At 55.8% G+C, this 22,968-nt stretch overlaps 1 protein-coding gene across 9 annotated transcripts in view; it reads left to right on the top strand.

The window, feature by feature from the left end:
- The first annotated feature begins 12,949 nt into the window (after positions 1 to 12,949).
- NTNG2 (netrin G2) overlaps positions 12,950 to 22,968 on the top strand; it is a 73,221-nt gene continuing 63,202 nt past the window's right edge. For 3 of the 9 annotated variants that reach the window (XM_043917116.1, XM_043917115.1, XM_043917109.1), the window contains exons 1-4: positions 13,324 to 13,460; positions 17,176 to 17,306; positions 17,545 to 17,764; positions 17,894 to 18,236. In XM_043917116.1, the coding sequence (XP_043773051.1) occupies positions 17,757 to 17,764; positions 17,894 to 18,236 (351 nt within the window). In that variant the 5' untranslated portion in view covers positions 13,324 to 13,460; positions 17,176 to 17,306; positions 17,545 to 17,756. Of the gene's footprint in view, positions 13,461 to 13,550; positions 13,682 to 13,784; positions 13,942 to 14,035; positions 14,164 to 15,841; positions 15,949 to 17,175; positions 17,307 to 17,544; positions 17,765 to 17,893; positions 18,237 to 22,968 lie in introns of those variants that run through there. The other 6 variants (XM_043917110.1, XM_043917112.1, XM_043917111.1 and 3 more) reach the window with 6 other exon arrangements.

Raw genomic sequence — 22,968 nt, 5'->3', positions numbered from 1 at the left:
CAACCTAATGTATATAGGATGGATAAACAACAGTGTCCTACTGTACAGTACAGGGAACGATATTCAACATCCTGTGACAAACCATGATGGCAAAGAACACGAACAAGAACATGTACATATGGATAAGTGAATCAATTTGCTATACAGCAGAAATTAACACATTACAAATCAACTAGACTTCAATAAAAATTTTTCCATAAAAATTTTTTAAAGTGTATTATAAGAAAGATGTGGCTTCCCAGGTGTTGCCGCGGTAAAGAATCTGCCCGCCCATGCAGGAGATGCAGGAGATGCGGGTTCAATTCCTGGGTCGGGAAGATCGCCTGGGATAGGAAATGGCAACCCACTCCAGTTTTCTTGCCTGGAGAATACCATGGACAGAGGAGCCTGGCGGGCTACAGTCCACGGGGTTGCAAAGAGTTGGACACGACTGAGCATGCACACACTATGAGGAAGACGGGCTGAGGACTGTGATCCAGTTTGGTCTGGTTTGGTGTGTACACAGGTGAGTGTCCCTCTCTAGCCATGCAGTGCATGGTGGCCTCGGGGAGGCAGCGGTCCTGGGCACCGCTTCCCGCTAGCTGGGTGATCTCGGACCAGTGACTTCACTACTTTGAATCTCAGTTTTCTCCTTTGTGAGCAAGGAGGAGCAAATGGTTACAGCATCGGTAGGGCAGTGGGTGTCGGGATGATGGTTATAAAGCACAGAGCCTGGCACAAACCAGCCGCTTGGTGATGGGAGCTGGTAACAGCATCACTTGTTCTTCCTGTTACCACTCTCTCCTCCCTCCTGTGACAAAGCAGGTCGGGGATGTGAGGGTGGAGAGGTAGGGGAAGGAGTAAAAGACTCAAATGAGTCAGAAGAGGTCCCTGCCTTAAAGTTCTTCACAGCCTCGACAAGAACGTGAGCCATATGTCCAAGTAGCTACGATGCAAGTCAGATCGTGACCACAATGCTCACAGCCTCTGTCTGCCGAGCACTCACAATGTGTGCATGTACACTCCGTCGCTCCGTGGTGTCCGACTCTTTCCGACCTCATGGACTGTAGCCCACTAGGCTCCTCTGTCCATGGGACTTCTCAGGTGAGGATACTGCAATGGGTTGTCATGTCCTCTTCTGGGGGATCTTCCCGACCCTGGGATCAAACCCGGGTCTCCTGCCTTGCAGGCATATTCTTTACTGACTGAGCTATGAGGGAAGACCTAGTGATGTTGAGCAATACACATAGATCTCTCCACCTCCTACCAGAACGCTGAGAAAATCTTTCAGAGTTGTGATTATCCAAGTCTAAACGTGTAGATTATCCAAGTCTACATGTATCAGCAAGAGCTGACACTTGAGACCATTCTATCCGGGAGAGAGAGAGAAAGTGGGGGTGGGGGTAGAAAGATGGGCTGGGGATGGGGATGAGGAGAGGAGACAGAGGGAGAGGAAGCAGGTACGTGCACTAGCAAGAACTAGAAGGAAACTTGATTTTAAATATTCCAATTAGCAACTCTACTGATCCTATTCATCTACTAATTACTCAGCTTTACCTCTGTGCACAGGAGTGCTCCCAGTTCTCACTTACTGCTCATCTGCTCAAGCAGCACACAGGGAAGCCCCAGGAATACTGGAGTGGATAGCCGGTCCCTTCTCCAGAGGATCCTCCTGACCCCGGGATCAAACTCAGGTCTCACGAGCAAGCTACTACTAGGCACCAGGAAGTCTGTCGGCCCAGACAGGCAAAGACTTCCCAAGTGGAGCTTGATGACCTGTGGGAGCGTGGACGAGAGACATCAGTCACCTGGAAAAAATCAAGGAGCAGTGTGGGAGGGCTCCTGGGAGTCTAAGCAGAGGCTCAAGTGGGAGCTGCAGGGTCCTGGGTCCCCCCGGCGAGATCCCATATCACCGTCTCAACCTGTCCAAGTTTTATGAAGATAGAATTAGAGATCAGTCATGTTTTCCATCATTCCCCAGACAAGGCACATGGAAGAGTCTCAGCGGGCACTTGGATGAACAGCCATCACTTCTTAGCACCTGCCGGGGGTCAGCCCTTGGCACTCACAGCCATTTCAGTGCTGGTTGGTTGCTATTCTTCTTTTCAGAGACGAGGGGACTCAGAGAGGTGACACTTCTCATGGGGAAGCTAATGGATGGCAGAGTGCGGACTTGAACTCACGCCCCAAGTCTCATCCCTTTCAGACCTCTTTCCATCAACACCTGCTGCCCTCTGGACAGCCCGAGGCAGGCAGAGGCTGCTTGGGGAGGGAGAGGGCGGCCAGGAGTCAAGAATCTAACACCGTGTGATGCTGAAACTCAAGAGCCCCCTGACTCAGCAGGGTATTAATAACCCTGGCTGGTCCCCGGAGGACGACTCTGCCAGGGATGAGAACAGCAGCGCTGTATCCACCCGCCCTCCCGCCCGGGGCAGCTCACACACCACCCATACTCACCTTGTCTCTCCCCTCTCCTGGCCAGAGGCTTCCTAGAGCAGATGCTGGTCCGCATCTCCAGCCCCCAGTACAGAGCTCGGCATGCAGTGAGGCACTCATGAATGGACCACGGGATGGGCAGATAAACTGATTCCCAAATTTCCTAGTTCCTCCCCCTACTTTATCATCTGTGTAATTGCACGCAGCACATGTTCAATAAATGCTGTTTGCTTGGTTATTTTATTTTTTTTTTTGGCTTAGTTCATTTTAAAATTCACCCTCAATTAGAAGTATTCCCCAAGCATCTATTAATATTTGTGTCTGGTACAGTTCTGGGCTCTCTACAGGCAGACAGAGGCTCATGCCCACACTCAGGGGATGAACAGAGGGAACAATGAGAGGTCCACCCGGCCTGACCCCTCACCCCTCCCTCTGCCAGACAGACATGACAAGTCCATCACCAGACAGCCATGACAAATCGATCATAGCACTGTGTGTCCCGATGACCTGGGATCTCCTTCAACACAGCCCTCTGGGTGGTCCTTATTGCCCATTGGAATCAACCCCTTGTCTCTGCCCCCCTATGCTTCCCCACCCTGGAGTCTATTTGAGCGAGAGCAGAAAGGGCGGCCAGGGGACAGCTCCCTCCTCTATAAGCAGAAGTCTCTATGTCCTCTGGTTATTAAATGCAGAGTGGTGGGTGGGCTTGGCTGGGGAGAACTTCCCAGTGACAGGAGAGTGTAGACTCTGAAAGGCCCCCTCGACCCTGTGGGTGGGAGCTGCACTCCAAGACACCCACGGAACCGGAAGTCATCTTCCCGCCCTGCTGTGGGGAGACCCCAGCGTGGCCAACCCAAGGAGCTGGACCCTGAGGGCTGACACCCCTAGAGGATCCTGGGGGACAGTGGAGAACCACAGCAGCCCAAACTCTAGGCTCTGTGTGTGTGTGGGGGGGGGGGCATGTATAATCAGCAGTGATAAGAATAGTCAACCATCTGTGGGCCAGTCCAAGCAGGTGCCAGGTGAGTGCAGGAGTGCAAGTAACTGCTGGGTGGGCAGGGGGGCGGGGTGTCTAGAAGTTTCCAAGGAAGGGTCCTGGTGGGGCCGGGAAGTGGGGTGGCGGGAGTTCCCCCAGGACTCAGGACTGGTAAATGCACGAAACATTTCAATATTGCAACAAACGGCAGAGACCATCCTCACACAGGCCAGTTGAAGAGCAACAGCCCTGTGTGGGGACACCTCATACTTAGAGGGTCTTTCTAGAAACCACCCGGTCACATCTGGCTAAAGAGTTCCTGTCTGTGCCCAGGACCCCGCAGGCGGGGAGTGGTTGGTCTGCACATGCCGGCCCTTTAGCTGCAACAGGAGGCCTCCCCACCGGGTGCTGTAGAGGCGCTTCCGGAGCCACCCCGGTCCCTTTCCCCACCACCACCTCTGCCTCCCCTGTGACCAGGCTCCGGTCTCACCTGTGTGCACACGAGGTGTGTTAATGTCAGGCTTCTAACAAGCCCACTCCTGACGCGTGTCTCCCCTCTCCTTAGGGACTTGTCACCCTGTTGATCATTTGGGAAACATTTGCAGTGGGAGAGCTCAGACTTCTGTGTCAGGAGGTGGAGGTTTATGTGAAAAATGTTAGAGCTGGAAGGACCCTGGGGCAGCACCTGCTCAACCCCCTTACTGGACAGTGGAGATCCTAAGGCCTAGAAAGGGAGACCCAGGGCTCAACCAGGGGCCCCAAAAGTTCACAGGGCACAGAATTGCAAAGAGAAGCTCCCCAATTGGGGGTTATACATATGTGTGTTTTGGGAGGGGGTAGTCAAGGTCACTGGCTGTGGGGTCAGGGGGGTCTGGGTTTGAATACCAGTGAGGCCTTGGAGCCATATGTTCCCCTCTCTGAGTCTCAGTTTCCCCATCTGGAAGGTGGAGGCAGATAAAAGTCCCTTCCCCAGAGCCTGGCACTTGGTCTGTTATCAGTCCACGGAGATTTCCTTAAGAAACCCCAGCAGCATCCTGACCTTGGCCAGGAGCAGTGGCTGCAACATAAGGACCAACAGTGAGCCTGGGGGGTCGTGGAGGCGGGCTTGGAAGACAGCAGTTCATGTCTCCAGCTTCATCGTGGACTGTGATTTAAGCTGGCCTCAAAGGATGAGCTCAGCTGGATCAGGGGCAGGGGGACATCACCCAGTTTGACTTGGAATTACACTCCCTTTGGTTTCTGGTGTCCCCCTAGCTTAGCTGTCTCACGAGTTCAAAACCAAAACTGGCCTCTCCCGTTTGATTTTGGATTTGGATTCAGGAATTAGCAGGGGCAAGATGAAATTGGATACGGAGCTTTTTTTTTCCAGATTAAAAATAAATAAACACGTAATTCAGGGCATCCTCCTGGGGTGGGGCGCTAGAAGCCATGTCCTTCCGACCATCAGGTGACATAAAAAGCAAAGCACTGGGTCAGGTGACCAGCCGGCTCACCTTCCCAGCCCTGCGCACTCTGCACTTACCGACCAATCGTGGAAAAGGAACGAGGGGGGACCAGGAGGCAGAGGCGCCGAGGAGGAGCCCAAGCTGAAGACAAAGGCTCGTGAGGATCCCGAGGAGCTGAGGAGCCCTCCTGCGCATGGGCATCCCAGAGGTCACGGGTGGCAGCGTCAAGGTCACCAGAGGGCAGGGAGCAAGGTCAGCGACAAGCTGTCTCCATCCACTGGGCCAAGTGCCGCTAAGTGAGAAATCAAAGCTGGTTCCCAAGACCAAGGGTCGAACTTGATGAGCAGCTGCAGCTGGCTGGAGGGACCCCAGCCTGATACCCTCCTTCGGGCAGAAAAGACTGACCAAGAGGTTTAAGAAAGAGAGATGCGTCAGTGCCAGAAAGCCCAGACGTGGCTCATTAGGAGCAGTGCCCCAGGTCCCTCTCTCGGCAGGACCCAGGCCCGGGGCCATGAGCCACAGTCATAGGGCTCTCAGAATTCAGGGGTGGATGGCAGACAACTTTGTATGCCACGGCGGCCTCCTTGCGGTGGACGACTTAATGAGACAGTTGTTGCCTGCAACATGGCTCGTGTGTGTGTGCGTGCGTGTGACCAGGAGAGAGTCAGAGGGAATGCCTTTCTGTTTATTTCTCTCTCTTGCTGGGGATTGTTCTTCAGAATTTCCAGCAGCCTTTGGTTACAGGGCCTCCTGCTCTCAGCCTGCCCACGCGGGCGATCATCTGCCCCGGGCTTTGCCTGTTGGCACGTGGTGGGGACCGGAGGGCAGCCGAGACGCTCAGAAGGCCACTCCATCACCCTCAGCTTGCCAAGAGGCGCGGGCGGGAGAGGGCAGGTGTTTCTATAACTGGGTGAATGGTTCTTGCGATCAGCACGTGTCTGAGAGGAAGGCCCAGCATCCGCTGCGCCCGGATCACCTGCCCTGATCACCTGCCAGGTAAGAAAGAAAAATGCTTTCCTCTACACAAAGAGTCAGGGGTCAGAGCAGGAGGAGGTCTGCAGGAGATCAGGGGTGGGATGGGCTTGGGGGGCTGTTTTCTCCCACCGACAGTGTGTTTCTCTCTCTCCTGGCTGGGGTGCACCTTCCCCCCACCCCCCAGCAGCCCCTTTAATTGCCTGCAGGCCTGGGAGTAAGGAGGGGCCAGGTGTAGGATTCTACCTGTGAGGGTGGGCGTGGCTCCTTCCTCCACTCTCCAGCTCTTCTGCCCCACCCCCACACTGAAAGCTGGGTAGGATGGGGGGTGGGGACACAACCCCTCAAAAGCGGATTTGTGAGAAGAGATCCTGGGGAGGAGAGCTGGGCTGGTATCCCGGTGTATTTCCCAGACTTGATGAAGCCTGTGTTTCTCTGATGCAGAGCAGTGTCCTCTGCTGGGCCACAGGCTCCCAAAGGGCTTTGGACCCCCTCTTATCGCTGGACAGAGGACCTCCTCAAAGGAGACCACCAGATCGACCAGAACCAACATTGATGGAGCACTTGCTCTCTGCCAGCGTGGAAGGGTTCGTAGTGTTTCCCTGTGAATGCCCCCCAGTCCAGTTCAGTCGCTCAGTCGTGCCCGACTCTTTGTGACCTCATGGACTGCAGCACGCCAGGCCTCCCTGTCCATCACCAACTCCCAGAGTTTACTCAAACTCATACCCATTGAGTCGGTGATGCCATCCAACCGTCTCATCCTCTGTCGTCCCCTTCTCCTGCCCTCCATTTTTCCCAGCATCAGGGTCTTTTCCAATGAGTCAGCTCTTCTCATCAGGTGGCCAAAGTATTGGGGAATGCTCCCCAAACCCCAGGAAATAGGTGCTATTGTTATCTTCACTTGAGAGATGAGAAAGTGAGGCTAGGTAGGCAAGTAGGAGTCCAGGTCCGGGTCCCCATGAGCCTGGGTCTAACTTTTCTTGGTGCTCATGGTTCGAACTTGTCTCCTATCCTGAGGGTTTGGACGTGCCTCTGCAGCTACTGTGGCTTCTCCAGTGTTTTTTGGCAAGCCTGCCAAGCTGGCACACTCACACTGGGCCTACACACGTGGGCTTATGTACATGCATGCACACAGACTCTCACACACACACACACACACACTTCCCCAGACTCCACTGCCTCGGCCTGACAGTATCTGGCACATAGTAGATAGTAAGTGCTTAGTAAACCCTTGGGTTTTCCAGGTGGTAAAGAACCCACCTGCCAATGCAAGAGACACAGGTCCGATTCCTGGATCAGGAAGATCCCCTGGAGGAGGGCATGGCAACCCATTCCAGTATTCTTGCCTGGAGATTCCCATGGACAGAGGGGCCTGGTGTCCCCAGTCCACGGGGTTGTGAAGAGTTGGACACGACTGAAACCACGGGGCCGCACGGGCAGCTTGATGCCTGTGACATGGATAATGCATCAGATGTGCGTACTCCAAACGCAGGACCCGGTGGCTTGGTCACCCTCTGGATCCCCAGGGCGCCGCGGGGTGCTGTGACACGGCAGGTGCCCTGCGGGGAGGTATGCCCTGAGATCTCCACCAGCAGGGTCAGTGCGGTGGCCTGCCCCACCGCCAGAGGGAAGCCAGCGCTCCTCTGCACGCCCATCTCCCAGGCAGAGGAAACCCAGGGACTCTGGGATCCACTCAGGGGCAGCAGATAGTTCTCCCGTGGGGCCTGCGGACTGAAGGCCTGCTGTCCGCAGGGGCCACCGTGGGGACCCACAGAGCTGAAGCCCTGGCTGTTTGGTCCCCCCAGAAACTAGGGGTGGTTGGGTTTCTTCTTTGCAGCAGCCACCCCTCCCGTGGGAGCCGAGCAGCTTTGCCAGGAGGAGCCGGGCTCTTCCTCCTGGGCTGAGCCCTCTCTGTGCCAGGGGCTCAAGAACGGGACCGTCCACGTGGAGAGGGAAGGGCACCCAGCCAGGCTTCAGAGGCTGGGGTAGGGGAGACGCCACAGGCCAAGGCAGGCACCCCAGTGCTGGCCCCCAGCAGAGCCAGTTCTGCTCCCCCAGCTACTCGCTGGAGAAGTCACTGAAGCTCTCTGGTCCCCAGGTCTTCTGCTAACAAGTGGGGTCTGCAACCCCAGCTCCCTACCAGAATCACCGGGACAAAAACAACCCTGGGAGAGTCAGCTCAGGACAGGGAGCGGACCCCGGTGAGTGTGGCCATGAGGCCTGGGTTCAAATACTGCGCCTGCCTTAACCCCTAACTGACTCCCCCAGGACAGACGCCTCCGTCTCCATCCTCATGGGAACAGTGGGGCGGACAAGAGCATCTTTCTCGGGGTGGGGGCAGAGCAGACGTGTGAGGGTATCCACAAGAGCTGTGCGCCAGGCCTGCTGTGCAATACCAGAGCCACCTCGTGTTATGTCCTTTCTAGAAGCCAAACAGGCTTCGAGCAGTAGCTCATTAAACCCTCACGTCAAGCCCAGGCTTCGGATGCTATTACAATCCCCATTTTCCAGAGGTGGCAACTGAGGCTGGGCAAGGGGAGTCCTTTGCCCAAGGTCACACAACTGGAGAACCGTGAGAGCGGGAGCCCAGGGCAACCTGATTTTGAAGCTTTAAACCCCAACCATGACTATACCAAGTGCTCATCTAAGATCCGAAAGGAACCCTCAAAGTTGACTGGTCAGCCCATTTTACAGCTGAGGAAACTGAGGCCCAGAGGAGGGAAGAGATTAGCCTAGTCACAGAGCAGCGGCTATTAGAACCAGGCCTATGACTTCCACTACTCACATTTATTGAGCACATTAACTGTGTGCCAGCTTTGAAGTGCTGTATATGTATCACTGCGTGGAATCTTTTTTCAAAACTTAATTTTAATTGAAGGAAAATTGCATCGCAATATTGTGCTGGCCTCAGCCATAGGTATACATGTGTCCCCCCCGCCTTTAACCTCCCTCCCATCTCCTTCCCATGCCTCTAGGTGATAGAACCCCAGTTTGGGTTCCCAAGTCATACCCCAAAATCCCATTGGCTATCTATTTTACATATGGTAGAGTATATTGCATGTAAATTTTACAATAACTCCGGGAAGAGAGAGATTTTTATTAACCCCATTTTTCATTTGGGTCAACTGAGGCAGTGGGGCAGTAACTTATTCAAGGTCACACAGCTAATTAACAGGAGAGGGAAGACCCACACCCAAAGAGTCGAGCTCTAGAACCCTTCTTCAGTGCCACTGGGGGTACCAGCTCCCCGCAGAGCCCAGGCTGGCCTTGCCTCGCAGCCGGATCCTAGGCAGACTTACAGCCAAAGGAGCGGGGTTGGCAGGGTTCCTGGGGCGTGGCCACCATGAGGCAAGGCAGGATGAAGCAGAGTCCCCAGCTGGGTAAGGCGCTGCCTGAGCTGGAAACGGGCACAAAGCTGAGGCTGGTGAGCTGTCTGCCCCCAAACCCTCAGCCCCCTGCCTCTGCAAAGAGAAATTTATCCAACAAAATGCAGGCGAGCTAAGAACACGTCTTGCTTTATGTGTCTCTTGTTGTAGGCAGTGCACATCTAGGGAGAAGCGTGGATGAAAGGCAACATATAAAATGCAATCAATTATGAATCACCATTACTGAATTAATCACATGTATGATTAATACAGTAATAATAATTAATGGGAGTGTGGTCTGGAGATTAGAGCTGAGAACTGGCCAGGAGGAGTCGGGGTGCTTCTGAACAGCCTCTGCCGCTGCCTGGAGATGCTACCCTGGGGAATGCCGTGGCCTTGGGTCTTGGTCTCTCCTGCCCCTGGCCTCGCCGTGGCCGTGGAAGTCAGGGGCCCAGGAATGCCTCCAAACTCCTAGATGGTCCTGGGCTAGTTCCCAGGATCTTACCACCTATTTCCAGTGCATCACAACTGCTCAAGGTCAAGGGGACAAATCGAAATCTTGGCCTGGCGTAACTGAGAAGGGAGTGAATCAGGTGAAGGGTGAGAAGGTGATGGGGGTGGCTTTTGAGCTTACACGACTTTAATCAGTGGTGTGAGCTCATTTTATCTGTCTGTCCTTTAGTCTGTGTGCATCAGGGTTTGCCTTCTCTTGGAAATCTCCGGAGGGGCTGGACCTCATCTGTTACCGCGCATTGCAAAGCTGGGAGATCATTTCTGAGTGTGACTTTATAATTTCCTGTTACTTGTCTTACCCCATCCAAGCCTATTTTCTCACTGTGAAGGAGTCAAGCAACACAGAAAGAATAGATATGTAATAAAGCATGTCATTCTCCATCTCTCCTATTCCTACTTTGGTGTCTTTATTTTAAATACATGTATACGTACATATCTATCTATTCATCTGTCTGTCTATATCTGTATACATATCTCCTTTCTTTAAACAATATAGGTGGAATAAAATCAAATGCATTATTCTGCAGATGTTTTTTAATAGTAGATTCCACATTCACAATTTGAATTTAAACTGTGCAATGGAGCCAAAACTCCACCAACAAAGAGGCTGCTCCGAGAGGGGAGCCAGCAATCATGGGGGGGAGAGTGGGAGAGATTCATTAACCCTCTCCTGCCCCTGGTGCTCAGCTTCTTTTCATTGCTGGTGAAAGGTCGTTTGTCACAAGATACCTTAATGAAATTTAAAAATGAACATCCCTTGACCACCTGGTCCCTACATGGCTAGAATCCTATTTGTTTCCCATCTTGGGGAAAAAAGCACTTTATGAGTCACTATAAAGGGATGCTGTCTCCTGGAGGTTGCTATGGCCTGCTGTCAGCTTGGCATCATCGCCCGGGGACCACCTTCTGGGGCAAATCCCCTCATTACGCAGAGGGGGAAACTGAGGCTAGGAGCGGGAAGCGATGGCCCCAGGCCATATGGCGAGTAGGGGCGAAGCCAAGAAAGGTCCTTCATTCTGACTCTTTCCATGATTCCATAATTTCCAGGATCTGGAAAAAGGGGAGACTAGAAGACAGGTTCAGGAATGGGTCCCCAAAAATGTCTGCCGGCATCAACCCACTGGAGAGACAGGGAGTGCTGGGGAGAGGAGGCTGCAGAGACATTTTAAACACCATTTCAGTGGCATATAGCTTTGCACATGGGTCACTGAAACCATCCGGGAAATAACAGGAGCACACCCCAGGTCCCTCCGCCGCGTTTAGGTGAATCACGGATAAGAAGCAACCTCCTCCAGTCTCGTTGGCTGTCCCGACAGCATCCAGACTTGGATGATGGAGGAGCAGGGCGTTTCCCAGGAATTGATGACCCTGCCTGGGGGTGACAGCAGGCTGAGGGCCGGTCCGGGTCATCACTCACCCTGCCGGGGTGGGAGCCCCACACTGTGCCCTTCGCTGCTGCCTGCAGGCGAAGTGCTTAAAAATCAAATTGCTGAGATGTGTTCTCCTCCTCCACGGAGCTTCCTCCTGCTGGATGCTTTAAGGCCTGGGGAGTAGGTAAGCAAGGGCTGGCAAGCATCTGCTCTCCTGGACAGCCTTGTGGGGGGCGGGGGTGGGCTTCTCCAGTGGGAGGGCTTTGAGAGCACTTGCGGGAGGAGGTCCTTCATGGCCTTGTCTGCTCCCTGGAAAAGGAAAAGACTCACCCACCACTCACATCTCACAGATGGGGAAACTGAGGCCCGGAAGCAATCCATGCTGTGCGCCCCAAGTTAACCAGCAAGTCAGGGAGTAGCAGCAGAACCCCACGGGGGAGCCCAAGAGCCCTGCCTCCCAGGCCAGCGTCTTCCTCAGCTGTGTGACCTTGGGCAAGTTACTTAACATCTCTAAGCTTCATCTCTTAATATAACTTGGGACTTGACTAATAGGAGTTAAGTGCCAGGTCTGCGGGGAAGAACCAGTGGATAAGACACATCAAGCGGTTTGCATGGATCCTGGCATAAAGCAGGTGCTCAATAACTGTTAAATTATTATTATGACTATTAAAGCAGAGGACAGTCTTGAATTCCATGTCCACTCAGCAACAACAGGCTAAACGTTACTCAGCAGCACACCCCCCTCAGGCAGCTTGCGGGGAGCCCAGAGGAGGGAAGGGTTAAGGCTGGCAGCGGTTTGGGGCCCTCGGGGGCACACCTTGCTCTTATCCCTGACACCTTCCGTGACCTTGGCCCAGTCCCTCCTTGCTCTCTCTCCTTCCTCAGGCTTTGTTCTTGATGCATCCCAATGACAGAGGCGGCTGCCTGAGCGCTGCAGTGAGAACCCACCCCGAGCGCGCCCCGGAGCATCTGAAAGCCACGGGTGCCCCTGCAAGATGGAGACAGCTCTCCCCACAGGCCTGGGAGGCAGCCCGGAAGGAAACCTCCGGGGTGGGGGGCGGGGGGCGCTGAAGAGCCCCAGGGGGCTGCCAGTGCGGCCAATCCACTGGCCTCTGCCCTAGGCCCCTGCGGGAGTCCTCCCACGCCCTCCTCCCCGGCTCGCCAGGGAGTGAGGCCCCTCCTGCCCCCTACCCCGCACTCCCTCCGGAGCTGGCTTGGCTCCGTCAAAAGCTGGGCCCGTCAGGGTGGAGGCGGCGATGTGTCAGCTGGTATTCAGGCTCCGCTTGTGCGCTCAGATGGTCCCCCTCCCCGTCTCCCCAAATCCACCCACCCACCCCTTTACCCACTGCTTGGGGCCTTCTGGGTGGCAGCACTTCACAGGGAGACTGAGCAGCAGCCTTGAGCCCCTGGCTTGTCTGGAGGGGCGGGGGGTGGCGGCGGAGGGCGGACTGACTCACTTGGACCCCTCCCCGGGGGCCGATGGGGCAGCCCCCACACCCATGGGCGCCGGCACCCGGTCGGGCCCCCGGGGTTTGGGGAAAGGAAGCCGCAGCCCCGCGGCGCCTGGCCCGAGCTGGCTGAGATGCGGTCTGCGTGCGGGGACCCGCTGGCCCCCGGGCCGGGAGGCGATGTGTAGGCTGCGACCCCCGTCCCCCCTCGCCCCCCCAGAGCAGGCTCGCTCCCGCGGCCGCCCGCTGGGGCCACCCTGGCCGCGGGCCCGCCGGGACGCCCCTGCTCGCCGCGCCCCTCCCCAGGCCGTGGCGCGTCCCCCGAGTCTCGCAGTATTTCCTTCCTGCACCTTTAAGAAGACCGCTGCTCCGTGGTGGGATGGTGTGTTAAAGCCACACAGAGGAAGTTACGCAGCCCGGATCAGACCGGGAGATAAAAGCCCCGATGGTGATCGTGAGTGATGGCAAGAGGATTTAGCCTCAGCATTAACTTGGAGCGGCGTGCAGGGGGGCAGTGAAGCGCCCCGGCCATCTGGCCCGCGCCGCGCCCCGGGGAGGGGGGCAATGCCCCGGCGCCCCGACGAGCCGCCGCGAAGCCCACCCGGGCCGGGGGCTGCCTAGTGCCCGAGCGCGGGTCCTCTCCGAGCCGCCCAGGGGGCCCCAAAAGTTTGCACTTGTTAGCGGCGACCTCCGGCTCGGCCCCCGGCGGGCGATGCGGGCGGCGCAGACGGCCCCCTCCCCCGGCCCGCGTCTCCGGGACGGCTGCGGGCGGCCCCCCCGGCGGCCGGAGGGCTCCCCAGCCCCGATCTGACGGCCACAGCGGCGGCGGGGGAAGAAGCAGCTGCTCGCAGCCCTCGGCCCTTGCCCCCACCCAGCGCCAGCCAGACGGGGGAGGCAGAGCGCCGGAGGGTGGCGGCCTCCGGGGTCTCCGCTCCGGGAAGCCTCTCGGAGCCGGGGTAAGGCGGGCGGGGAGAGCCCGGGAGGCGAGCGGGGTGGGGGGTGGGTGGATATGTTGCAGCTTGGCCAGTCTCCTTTCATTTTTAAAGGGCTTCGGTGACCGCGCAGGCTTTCCCGGGGCCGGGAGCCACTTAACAGCAGCCCAGCCGAGGCTCGGATGCAAAAGTTATTGGTGGCGGCTGCTACTAGCAGAGGACCGGAGTCGCTTGGAGAGGGGTGTGTGAGTGTGCATTTGTAGCAACATCTTAAAGGAGTAGCTTGTCTTTCGGAGCTGGCTTTTTCCCCACCAGGGTCATTTCCCATCGTTTGTGCGAGTGAGTGGGGCGGGAGGGTGGATGTTAAGAGAACGTCTGGATGTGTTTGTGGAAAGGAAATTAACCCTTCCTTCGGGCCGTTCCCCTACCCGGATTGAATCGCCACCCTCTAGAGCCACCCCAATTCCTGCCATCCCCTTCCCCTCTCGGAAAACTGGGAAAATGTGTGAGTTGCACAGAAAAACTCTTGCGTTCCGGCCGCCGCTAGAAACTTCTTTCGGCGCCTGGGAGGGGTGGGCTGATGGGGAGGGTTATGCGTCCGGACCGGCTCGGGGACACTGTGGAGTCGAACCTGGAGCTGGGTGGCGCGCGGACGGTGGGAGCAGGGGCCGCGGGAAGGCGGGAAGAGGACTGTGGGCTCGCGGGGTCCGCTGGCTCCGGCTCCCGAGTAAGTTGCCTGCTTGGGGGCTGGGGGTGGCGCGGCGGGGTCGCTGCCGGCTGCGGCGCTGGGCAGAAGGATGCGAGTAATTGCCCGGCGCTTTGCTCGGCGTCTCCTAATTAAGGGAGGAGGTGCCAAATGAGGGGGGGCCCCTCGGCGCCAGCCCGGCCTTTATTAAAGGTGTGATTATTAATTGCTCCGGGGCTTGCACTCAACTTCGGAAAGACAAAAAGCGACGGAGGGATTGCCGGGCACGTTACCGTGCGAGGCACGACCCCTGCAGCCTACCCGAAGCGCGGACTCTGAACCCCTGGGGTCCGCGGCGGGGAGCTGACCCCCACCCCACCAGCAGCCCCGTGCCGCAGCCCCACACTCCCAGTGGAGGCCTCCTCGCGCCCCACCGCCGAGCTCAACTTTTCGGGGTTGCCTGGGAGCTGAGAGGGCTTGGGGCTGGGAGGGAGGAGGTGGGCACCCGGAGCCCGAGAACGCTGCCGTTCCGGGGCTGGGGCACCGGGGCTCGCGCGGCGGCGGTGAGCGGGTGCACCCATAGGACCGGCCGGGGTTGGGGGGGGGCAATGATTAGAGTTGGGAGGGTGGGGTGGGACTGGAAGGTGACCCCGACCGCACCTGAAGGTAGATTTCACCCCCTCTTCTGGTGTCCCGCTGGGAAGGAAGAAAGAAACCGGGGTGTGGGCTGGGTCCCGGGAGAAACCCCCAGCGCCCCCTCTCCAGGGACCACCTCTAGGGGTTCCCCGCCCACCAGGCAAGTTTCCCAGGAGGCGAGGGCCCAGCCGGCAACTCGGGAGGAGCTTGCTTCGAGCCCAGCCAGCTCGAGAGGCGCTAATTCAATAAGACAGAGAAATCTGAGTTCAGAAATCCTGGTAAAATCTAATTTTCGGGTTTTAATACCCTGGCTATCAGCCCCTCCCCCTCCCCTCCCGTTCCTGAGGACTCTTAAAAGAAAATAAAGCACATTGATTCTATTTGTTTCTGGGAGCTGCAGTTTCTTAATAATATCAGGTGAAGATTTATTTTCCAAGGAGAAAACAATCTACCGGGACCCAGCCTCTTACTCTTGAAATTTCCCATACTGGCTTCTCTCTCCCCGCTTTCCGCCTCGCTGTGCCGAAGACTCTTGAGTCTCTCCCCCTCCCGTTTTTTCCTCTTTGGCAAAAACTGACTGTAATAATATTCTCGTGCTGAGCTCACAATTCCCTTATGGTGCCAGCAACGCCCAGTTGACTGACTAGTTGTAAACACATCTATTGCCCCCCTCCCGGGCAGATTTTGTCGTTGTTGGCCCCCCACCCTCGCCCTGTTTTCCAGGGAATGCATGGCATTTAAGCCAACAGAACTGCAAAGCAATTAATAAATTTGCAAGGCGTGCTGCCTCGTGGACCTGGCGGGCCTCCTGGCCTCCGGGCCTCGCTGCCTCCCCGCGTCCAGCAGCGTCCAGGCTGGGAGCATCACTGCAGATGCAGGAAGCCCCAGGCTGGGTGGGTCCTCCCTGGGAGCCCGGCGCCCTGGTGTCCCGTATCAGGGGCGCCTCTTGGGAGTGAACAGTTGGGAGCCCGCGGCTGGGAGAATTAATTAGGGACGTGCTGTTTTCTGGGCAGCATGAAACTCAGACAGAGGCATCCAAACCTTTGCCGGCCGGCGCTATTTTATTTTTACTACATTTTCTCAGGTTGTAAAAATAGTCTCCAGGCGGATTCTTTCTGAGAGTTTTCTAGCAAGGAGCACATTCAAGGCCAGGCGGACTCTGTAACACCGTTTCTCTCGAAACAGCCAGAGGTGGGATGTGGAAATGTGTCCCCCGGCTCCTCACTCATCTCCATCAAGAGCCCTTCAGCCAGAGAGAGGGGCAGGGGCCGCCTTGATGCAGATTTATGATGCCCCCAGCCGGGGGCGCTGGGACCTAGGCAGGGGACTCCGCCTGGGGAGGAGCTGAGCCATCAGCCCCCAGTTTGGACAGCGTCCCCAACCTTCTGGTTTGGCATTTGGGGCAGGAGTGTGTTTGTGTCTGGATGGAGAATGGAGGATCACGGAAACGTAGATAACTCTTCAGGACCTTCTAGATACAATGGCTGAAGAGTCAGGTGAGCGGTGAAGGTAGCATGGATGCTGCAGCAGTTTGGGAATTTAGGTGCCACAATCAGAGATGTAATTACCAGAATTAATAACACACATGGCTCTGCTGTGACTCATTGCAGTAACCTTTGCCCTATTTATTGGCTAAGTATTTCTGGCCAGGATCCCTCACTGGGGGACCAGTTTCTCCTGGTGATATATCAAATGTCTGGGAACACATCACATTACTGGAGTTGTGTTTTTTTTCCACAATGTAATATTCATCTTAGTTATATCTATTTAGGGATTTTAAATAATTACCAGTAGCTTAAAATAGTAAAGCAATAATCATAATGGTGACCTGTTTATAAACATACCCTCTAAGGATGACTGCGAAATTTTGGCCTCGATCGGAAAAATCTCATATGACACACCATCGTCACTTCCGTCAAAATCTTCAACATCCCTAGCTGCTTACAGTTGAAAATTAAGTTCACCATTTCAAAATTTTGGAGACAGAGTTATTAGCACCTGATTCATAACTGTTGACCACGCGTGGACCATTCTTTATCTGAGCCTGTCCACACATCCTCATCGACACAGATAATTACAGCCTCATCTCTGCCTTCAACAGTTTTGACATTTTGACTTGTCAGTCACAGTATTTTAAAGCCACCATTCCATCTCGGCTCCTGGGGCTGTTTTAGAAAGTCACTGACCCCAAACAGGGACACTTCTGCTGACCCAAAGACCCCCAGAAATAAGGAGAAAGCTCATCGCCTTCTTGAATAATGTACCCCGTCTCCAAATGTGCCTCTCTAATATTAATGAAAATAACCCAGTTTTCTCTGGAGACCTTGCTAATGCAGCTTCGTGTTTTGCACGTTTTGCCAGAGAGCTTTTGTTCTTCTACATCTTTATCCCCCTCTTTCTCTATTTAATTTGTTGCAGGTGTTGTTGCTAATGAGCTCTCTCTACTCCCTTCCTACAATGAAAGACAAACCAGACCCCGGGTACCTGGATGGATTGGGAGCTGAAGTCTCAGAAACTTCCTGATAAGTTGCCGATGGCTACCAGCCAAGGTCAGCTGGCCCCATTAGCACCTGTCCCCACCAAAGCAGACCCAAATAAGCTGCTCCCCAGTTAACACCTCAGTCGCTTTTTTTGTGCTCCAGTCCAGCTGTGTGATTGTTGTCACTTTCAGCCCATATGAAAAGAAATCTCTTTCATTGGTCCAAAATGCCAAGTCCAGACCCATGGGGGAACGTGTATGCAGCTAACAGGTACGCCGCCTGATTTTGTTTTATCTTTACAACGCAGGCCGGAGGGTGGTTGTGCAGTTGTGTTGAGCACACATCACACATGAAAGGGCCCTTTAAAGAGCTGGATTGATTGGAAGGACAAAAATTAAAAGCAATCCGATCCAGCCTCATGCCAGATCCCTGCGGACTCTCTCCGTCTCCCGTTTCCATCCACGGTCACAATTGGAGAGTCTGCCTGATTTGATCAGATTCACCTCTGGGAGAGGGGTGATGCCAAGGTGAGGAGGACGCCAAATTGTGGGCAACTTCTTGATCTGCCCATCAGCTCTCTGAGAAACGCTGGCTCTGGGTTTTCCACATCGGCCTCTTGGAAAAACCAAGTTTCCTCGCTGTTTGCAACCTGGCAGAGTCCCTGGGACATCCGGCCTCCGTCGCCCGGTAGATGTGGCTTTTCCATGCGGAGGCTGCACGTCCCGCCTGAGCCAGCCGCCGCCTCGCCAGGCCCCCTGTGGGCCGCGCCCCGGGGACTGTGCCGCCATGCTGCGCCTGCTGGCCCTCCTCCTGCACTGCCTGCCACTGGCCTCCGGGGACTACGACATCTGCAAATCCTGGGTGACCACAGACGAAGGCCCCACCTGGGAGTTCTATGCCTGCCAGCCCAAGGTGATGCGCCTGAAGGACTACGTCAAGGTGAAGGTGGAGCCCTCCGGCATCACGTGCGGAGACCCCCCGGAGAGATTCTGCTCCCACGTAAGTCGGCCCCCTGCTGTGGCCTTCGCTCAGGCCAAGTGGGTGGGGGTGGGGGGTCTGGGCCAGACCCATGGGATGGGTGCGCAAAACGGGAGGACCCGGATGCCAGGCTGACTTTCCCGCCTGTAGGATTGGGGCCTGTCTCTGTCCCGCCTTGGAAATGCGCCAGAGCAGAGGATACCGGGAGGATGCTGGGGTCACGTGACACTGTTTTTTGGGGTGGGGAAATTCTTGGCCTGGTGATCACTGGATCCTCTCCTCTGGGGAAAACTGCCAAACCACCCAAGGCACAGTTGCCCAACCTTGAAGATAAGCCCCGCCTCCCTTGTAGGAAGTCAGCATCTGGGCGAGCAAGCAAGGTGCTATTTGCAAGACTGCACTCTGCCCTCCGCCTGTTCATCCCTCCAGGGGGTCACCTCCTGGTCCACCCAATCCAGTCCAGCAAACCAAGGCCAAGCGCCCTTTGCGGGGGAAGGTCTGGCGGAAGTGCAGAGGGGATTCGTAAGGCAGGAAGGAAGGGGTCAGATCCAGGTGGCTGGTGACGACGGCACCCTTTCTGATTCCATCACGATGTGCGGTGGCCACAGTCACTGGTTAAGTCAGGGGAAGGGAGGCTTTCAGGTGTTGTTACTTGAGTCTCTAGTTAAAGACGGAGTCAGAGCCACAGGGTACATCGGCACTCCATTAACAACAACAGTAATAACAGTGGGGGTCGTTTGTGCCAGTCCCCGAGTGTGGCGGCTGTCATTCTTTGGAGTCCTCGCTCAGTTCAGCTGGGTTGATTCTGTGCCACACAAAGTCTCAGAAAGTGAGCTCTGGACGGGTGGCATCTCTGAGCAGCTGTCCTCTAAAGTGTGGACACACTTGGGTCACCCTAAGGCGTTTAGTTCACTCTAAAATGCTCAGACTGGGGACTTCCCTGGTGGTCCAGTGGTTAAGAATCCACCTTGCTATGCAGGGGACACGGGTTCAATCCCTGGTAAGGGAACTAAGATCCCACATGCCATGGAATGACTGAGCCTGAGTGCTACAACTACTGAAGCCTGAGCACTCTGGAGACCAGGCGCCACAACTAGAGGGCCTGTGTGCCTCAAGGAAAGATCCCACGTGTCACAACCAAGTCCTGATGCAGCCAAATAAATAAATGTACATTTAAAAATAAATTAAAAAAATAAACCCTCAGACTAGGGTCTGGCACAGAGCAAGTGCCCCTAGATGGTAACTATCATCATTCCCATTGTACAGATGGAGAAACTGAGGCCCAAAGTCACAGCCCAGGAAGTGGTAAAGCTCTGATGTGAGCGTCTGACTCGAGAGTCACTGAGCTGATCTGCCTCCCAAAAGATGCCTTCCGCTGGGCAGAGCCCTGCAGGCCCTGGGCCAGGCAGGAGGCTGGACAGGGAAGCCAGGCTGCAGAAGCCACAGGAGGGCTGGGTGTCATCCTTGGGTGGTTGCTGCCTCCATGTGTCCTGGGAGAGCCTCTAGCACTCTGGGTTTATGCACGGACTGAGTGGGTGTCCCCACCGGGCTCCTAAGGATGGCTCAGTCCTGTGCGGTGCTTGGGTCCTATCCCAGAGCTGTCAGCCTGGGAAGGTAGGTTCCCACGGTCAGTGGTCAGGAGGCTGTCACTATGGGCGGTGGAGACTGGCCGGCCCCAGCTGGGGAGAGAGGGAGACAGGGAAGGAGAAGGCTGCACAGGGCCAGGAGCAAGGGACTGGATGGTCCCACTTCACTGAGGACCCCAGGGCTTCGCTGGCTCAGGGATGGGCAAGGGGCCTGGCCCCTGAAGGTCAGGGCCAAGGTAAGCACTGGGGAAGCTCAGCTCTGATCCACATCTCAGGCTCAGTGCCCGCCCCAGCTCATGTGAGGACTTCTCCACTCGACTCCCAGAGCAGAGTCAACCGCTGCCTCTTGTGTTAGAGTCTTGACTATATTTCTTCTTTTAAATATTCATCACGATCTTAATGTGCCGGGGGCAGGGGCATGGGGTGGGTGGTGAAATCATAAATCACTGGACCAGCCTCTGGTCAAGGCCCGAGAAGTGGGGATGACCATCAGGCACAAGTCCGAGGCCCTCTCCTGGCCAAGGCTGGCTCAGGATGCCCTGGGCCCTGGGCCTCTGCCCTGCCCCCATTCTCACACAGAGAACCCAGCACAGCGGCCAAGGTGGGGTGGTCACCCCACCATAGTCCCGATGCTGCCCAGCCTGGGTCCTGGAAGCCTGGGCTGTGGAAGGACCTTCTGTCACCTTCCTGTCCTTTCCTGGGAAGATGGTGAGGAGGGTGGTGGTGGAAAAACAGCATCTCCACCTTCCTCTGCTAGATGGGTCCTCAGTGTCCTGACACCAACCTGATGGACTTAAATGTTTCATGATGGGCTGCCATCCGGCTCTGCCTTTGATCACGAACATGCAGCCAACGGGGGTGGGGACACCGCCCAGGCTGCTTCTGCAGGGAGGAGGGGGTCACATCCAGTTGGATTCAAACCCCCGCCCTGCTGTTTACAACAGCTTCCCGGAGCAGGTTCTGTGCAGGTCTGATTAAATCATCTCTAGGATGCTCCACGGAGAAGGCAATGGCACCCCACTCCAGTACTCTTGCCTGGAAAATCCCATGGATGGAGGAGCCTGGTAGGCTGCAGTCCACGGGGTTGTGAAGAGTCGGACATGACTGAGCGACTTCACTTTCACTTTTCACTTTAATGCACTGGAGAAGGAAATGGCAACCCACTCCAGTGTTCTTGCCTGGAGAATCCCAGGGATGCAGTCGCAGAGTCGGACACGACTGAAGTGACTTAGCAGCAGGATGCTCCAAGGTGGTGACTGTTCTAATCCCATTTTAGGGATTAGAAAGTGTTGGCTAAATCCTGCCAAGGTCGCTCAGTCTAGAGGGCAGGCCAGGAACTTGTGCGCAGCCAGGCAAGGCCTGTGCTTACACGCCAAGTGGCCCACCTTCCCTCTCTGAGCTTCGGTGAAGCAGAGACGCTGCTGCTGAAGGCATGTCACAGTGCTGGGGGAAGGACACAGCCCAGCCATGCGAGTCCCGGCACATAGTAGGTGCTCAAGGTGTGGTAGCTGTTGTTTGCTTATTATTGTGGCTTTAATGCTCTCAGTGGTGTCCGGGCCTTTTCTTCTTTGCCCCCGTCCAGCCTTGAGGACACCACGCCCTGTATTCCTAGTCTCAGGGCAGCAGGCAGTTGGATATATGCTCGGGAAGCTGTTAATTCCTCTAGCCTTGGCCGGTGGTTTTAACCAGCCACCAGAGGGCGCCCTAGTGGTACCCAGGCAGCCCTCAGCCCCACTTTAGCCTCAGGATTGCCCAGTGGGTCCCTGTTTCCTGGCATCCCTCCTGCAGTTAGTGCTGGGCCTGCTGCAACATCCATTCAGAATGGAGCATGAGCCCTGAAGCATCCTGAGGGTGCACCAGGGGCCGGGGGGGTGGGGGGCGACTGTCCCTTGCAGGCTTCAACATGCAGACTCTCCCGGCCTTGGACTCGTCGTCCTTCCGCAAGGCCACCTGAGACCTGAATTGTAAATTCCAGCCTGGTGAGGAAGGGGAGGGAGGAGGAAGACCAAGATAAATGAATAAATAAAAACCTATTGGCTCTAAATGCACAATGAGAATTAATAGGGCTGAGCTCTCAACCAAAGATTCTCAGGCAAGGGCGAAATTTCAATGCGGGCTGCGGGAGATGGCGGGCAGCCTCCCACCTCTGACTCCCAGTGCCTGGGCAGAGGGGGCCAGCCTGCTGAGTCTGCAGAGTCAGAGAGAAGGAGGCAAAGGCTTCTCAGCCTCTCGCAGGACCCCTGGAGGATGGGGAGCAGCCCCACGGTGCTCTGAAAGAGAGGTTGCCCACCAGCCACCTGCACGGCCACGGAAGGAAGGGGGAACCCTTGTCCTTGTGCCTTGAGTCTCAGGAGAGAGATGGTGAGGAAAGAGGGCCGGGGGCACAGACCAGGCAGGTGATGTTGAAAATGGCCCTACAGCTGGCTGCCCACTCGCTACCCAAGCTATCCTCCCAAGATGCATCTTGTTAGAAACACTGGGTCCTGGGCACCCCCCCACCCAGACCCTCAGAGCCAGAAGCTGCATTTTAACAGGAAATTCAGGTAATTCAGATGCACACAGGGTATGCTCTGAGCAACACGGCTCTACATAATCCGTCAGCGATGGGTGATACTTATTATTGATGATGGGCAGGCAAGAGACCTGTGCTTCCCACGGGACCTTTGCAGAGTAAGGGGATGTCACTACTGCTGAAGGAGAAAGGCACACAGCAGGAGGAGCGGGGGTCCCAGAGTGAGGGGTGAAGCTGGGAGCTCAGATTCCTGAATGTTGGGGACCTGGTGGAAGGTTCTGGATAGGTGTTATGATATCCAGACAAAAGCTTCAGGCCTGGAATCCAAAGACCTGAGCTTGCATCTCGGCTTTGCTGCTTATGGGCTGAGTGATCTGGGGCAAGTCTCTGAGACTCCGTTTCCCCACCAGTAACAGGACGTGATGATGGCTGCCTTGCCCACCTCTCCAGGTTGCTGGGAGAAGGAAGTGGTCCTCTCAGCATATCAGCAAGTGCTTAGAGAGTGCCAGTGTTCTTCCAGTGTGAGGCTTTGATAGTGCTGTTGATCCCGTCTTGAGCATCTGGACTTTTCCATGGTGAAACAGGCGAATGTTAAACATTTCATCTAAGGAGACTTCAGCACACAGAGATGCCAGGGTCTTGTCATACAGGAAAA

Source organism: Cervus elaphus, chromosome 11 (assembly GCF_910594005.1).
Source record: "Cervus elaphus chromosome 11, mCerEla1.1, whole genome shotgun sequence".
NCBI lineage: Eukaryota > Metazoa > Chordata > Mammalia > Artiodactyla > Cervidae > Cervus > Cervus elaphus.
This window is presented reverse-complemented; position numbering and strand designations above follow the sequence as displayed.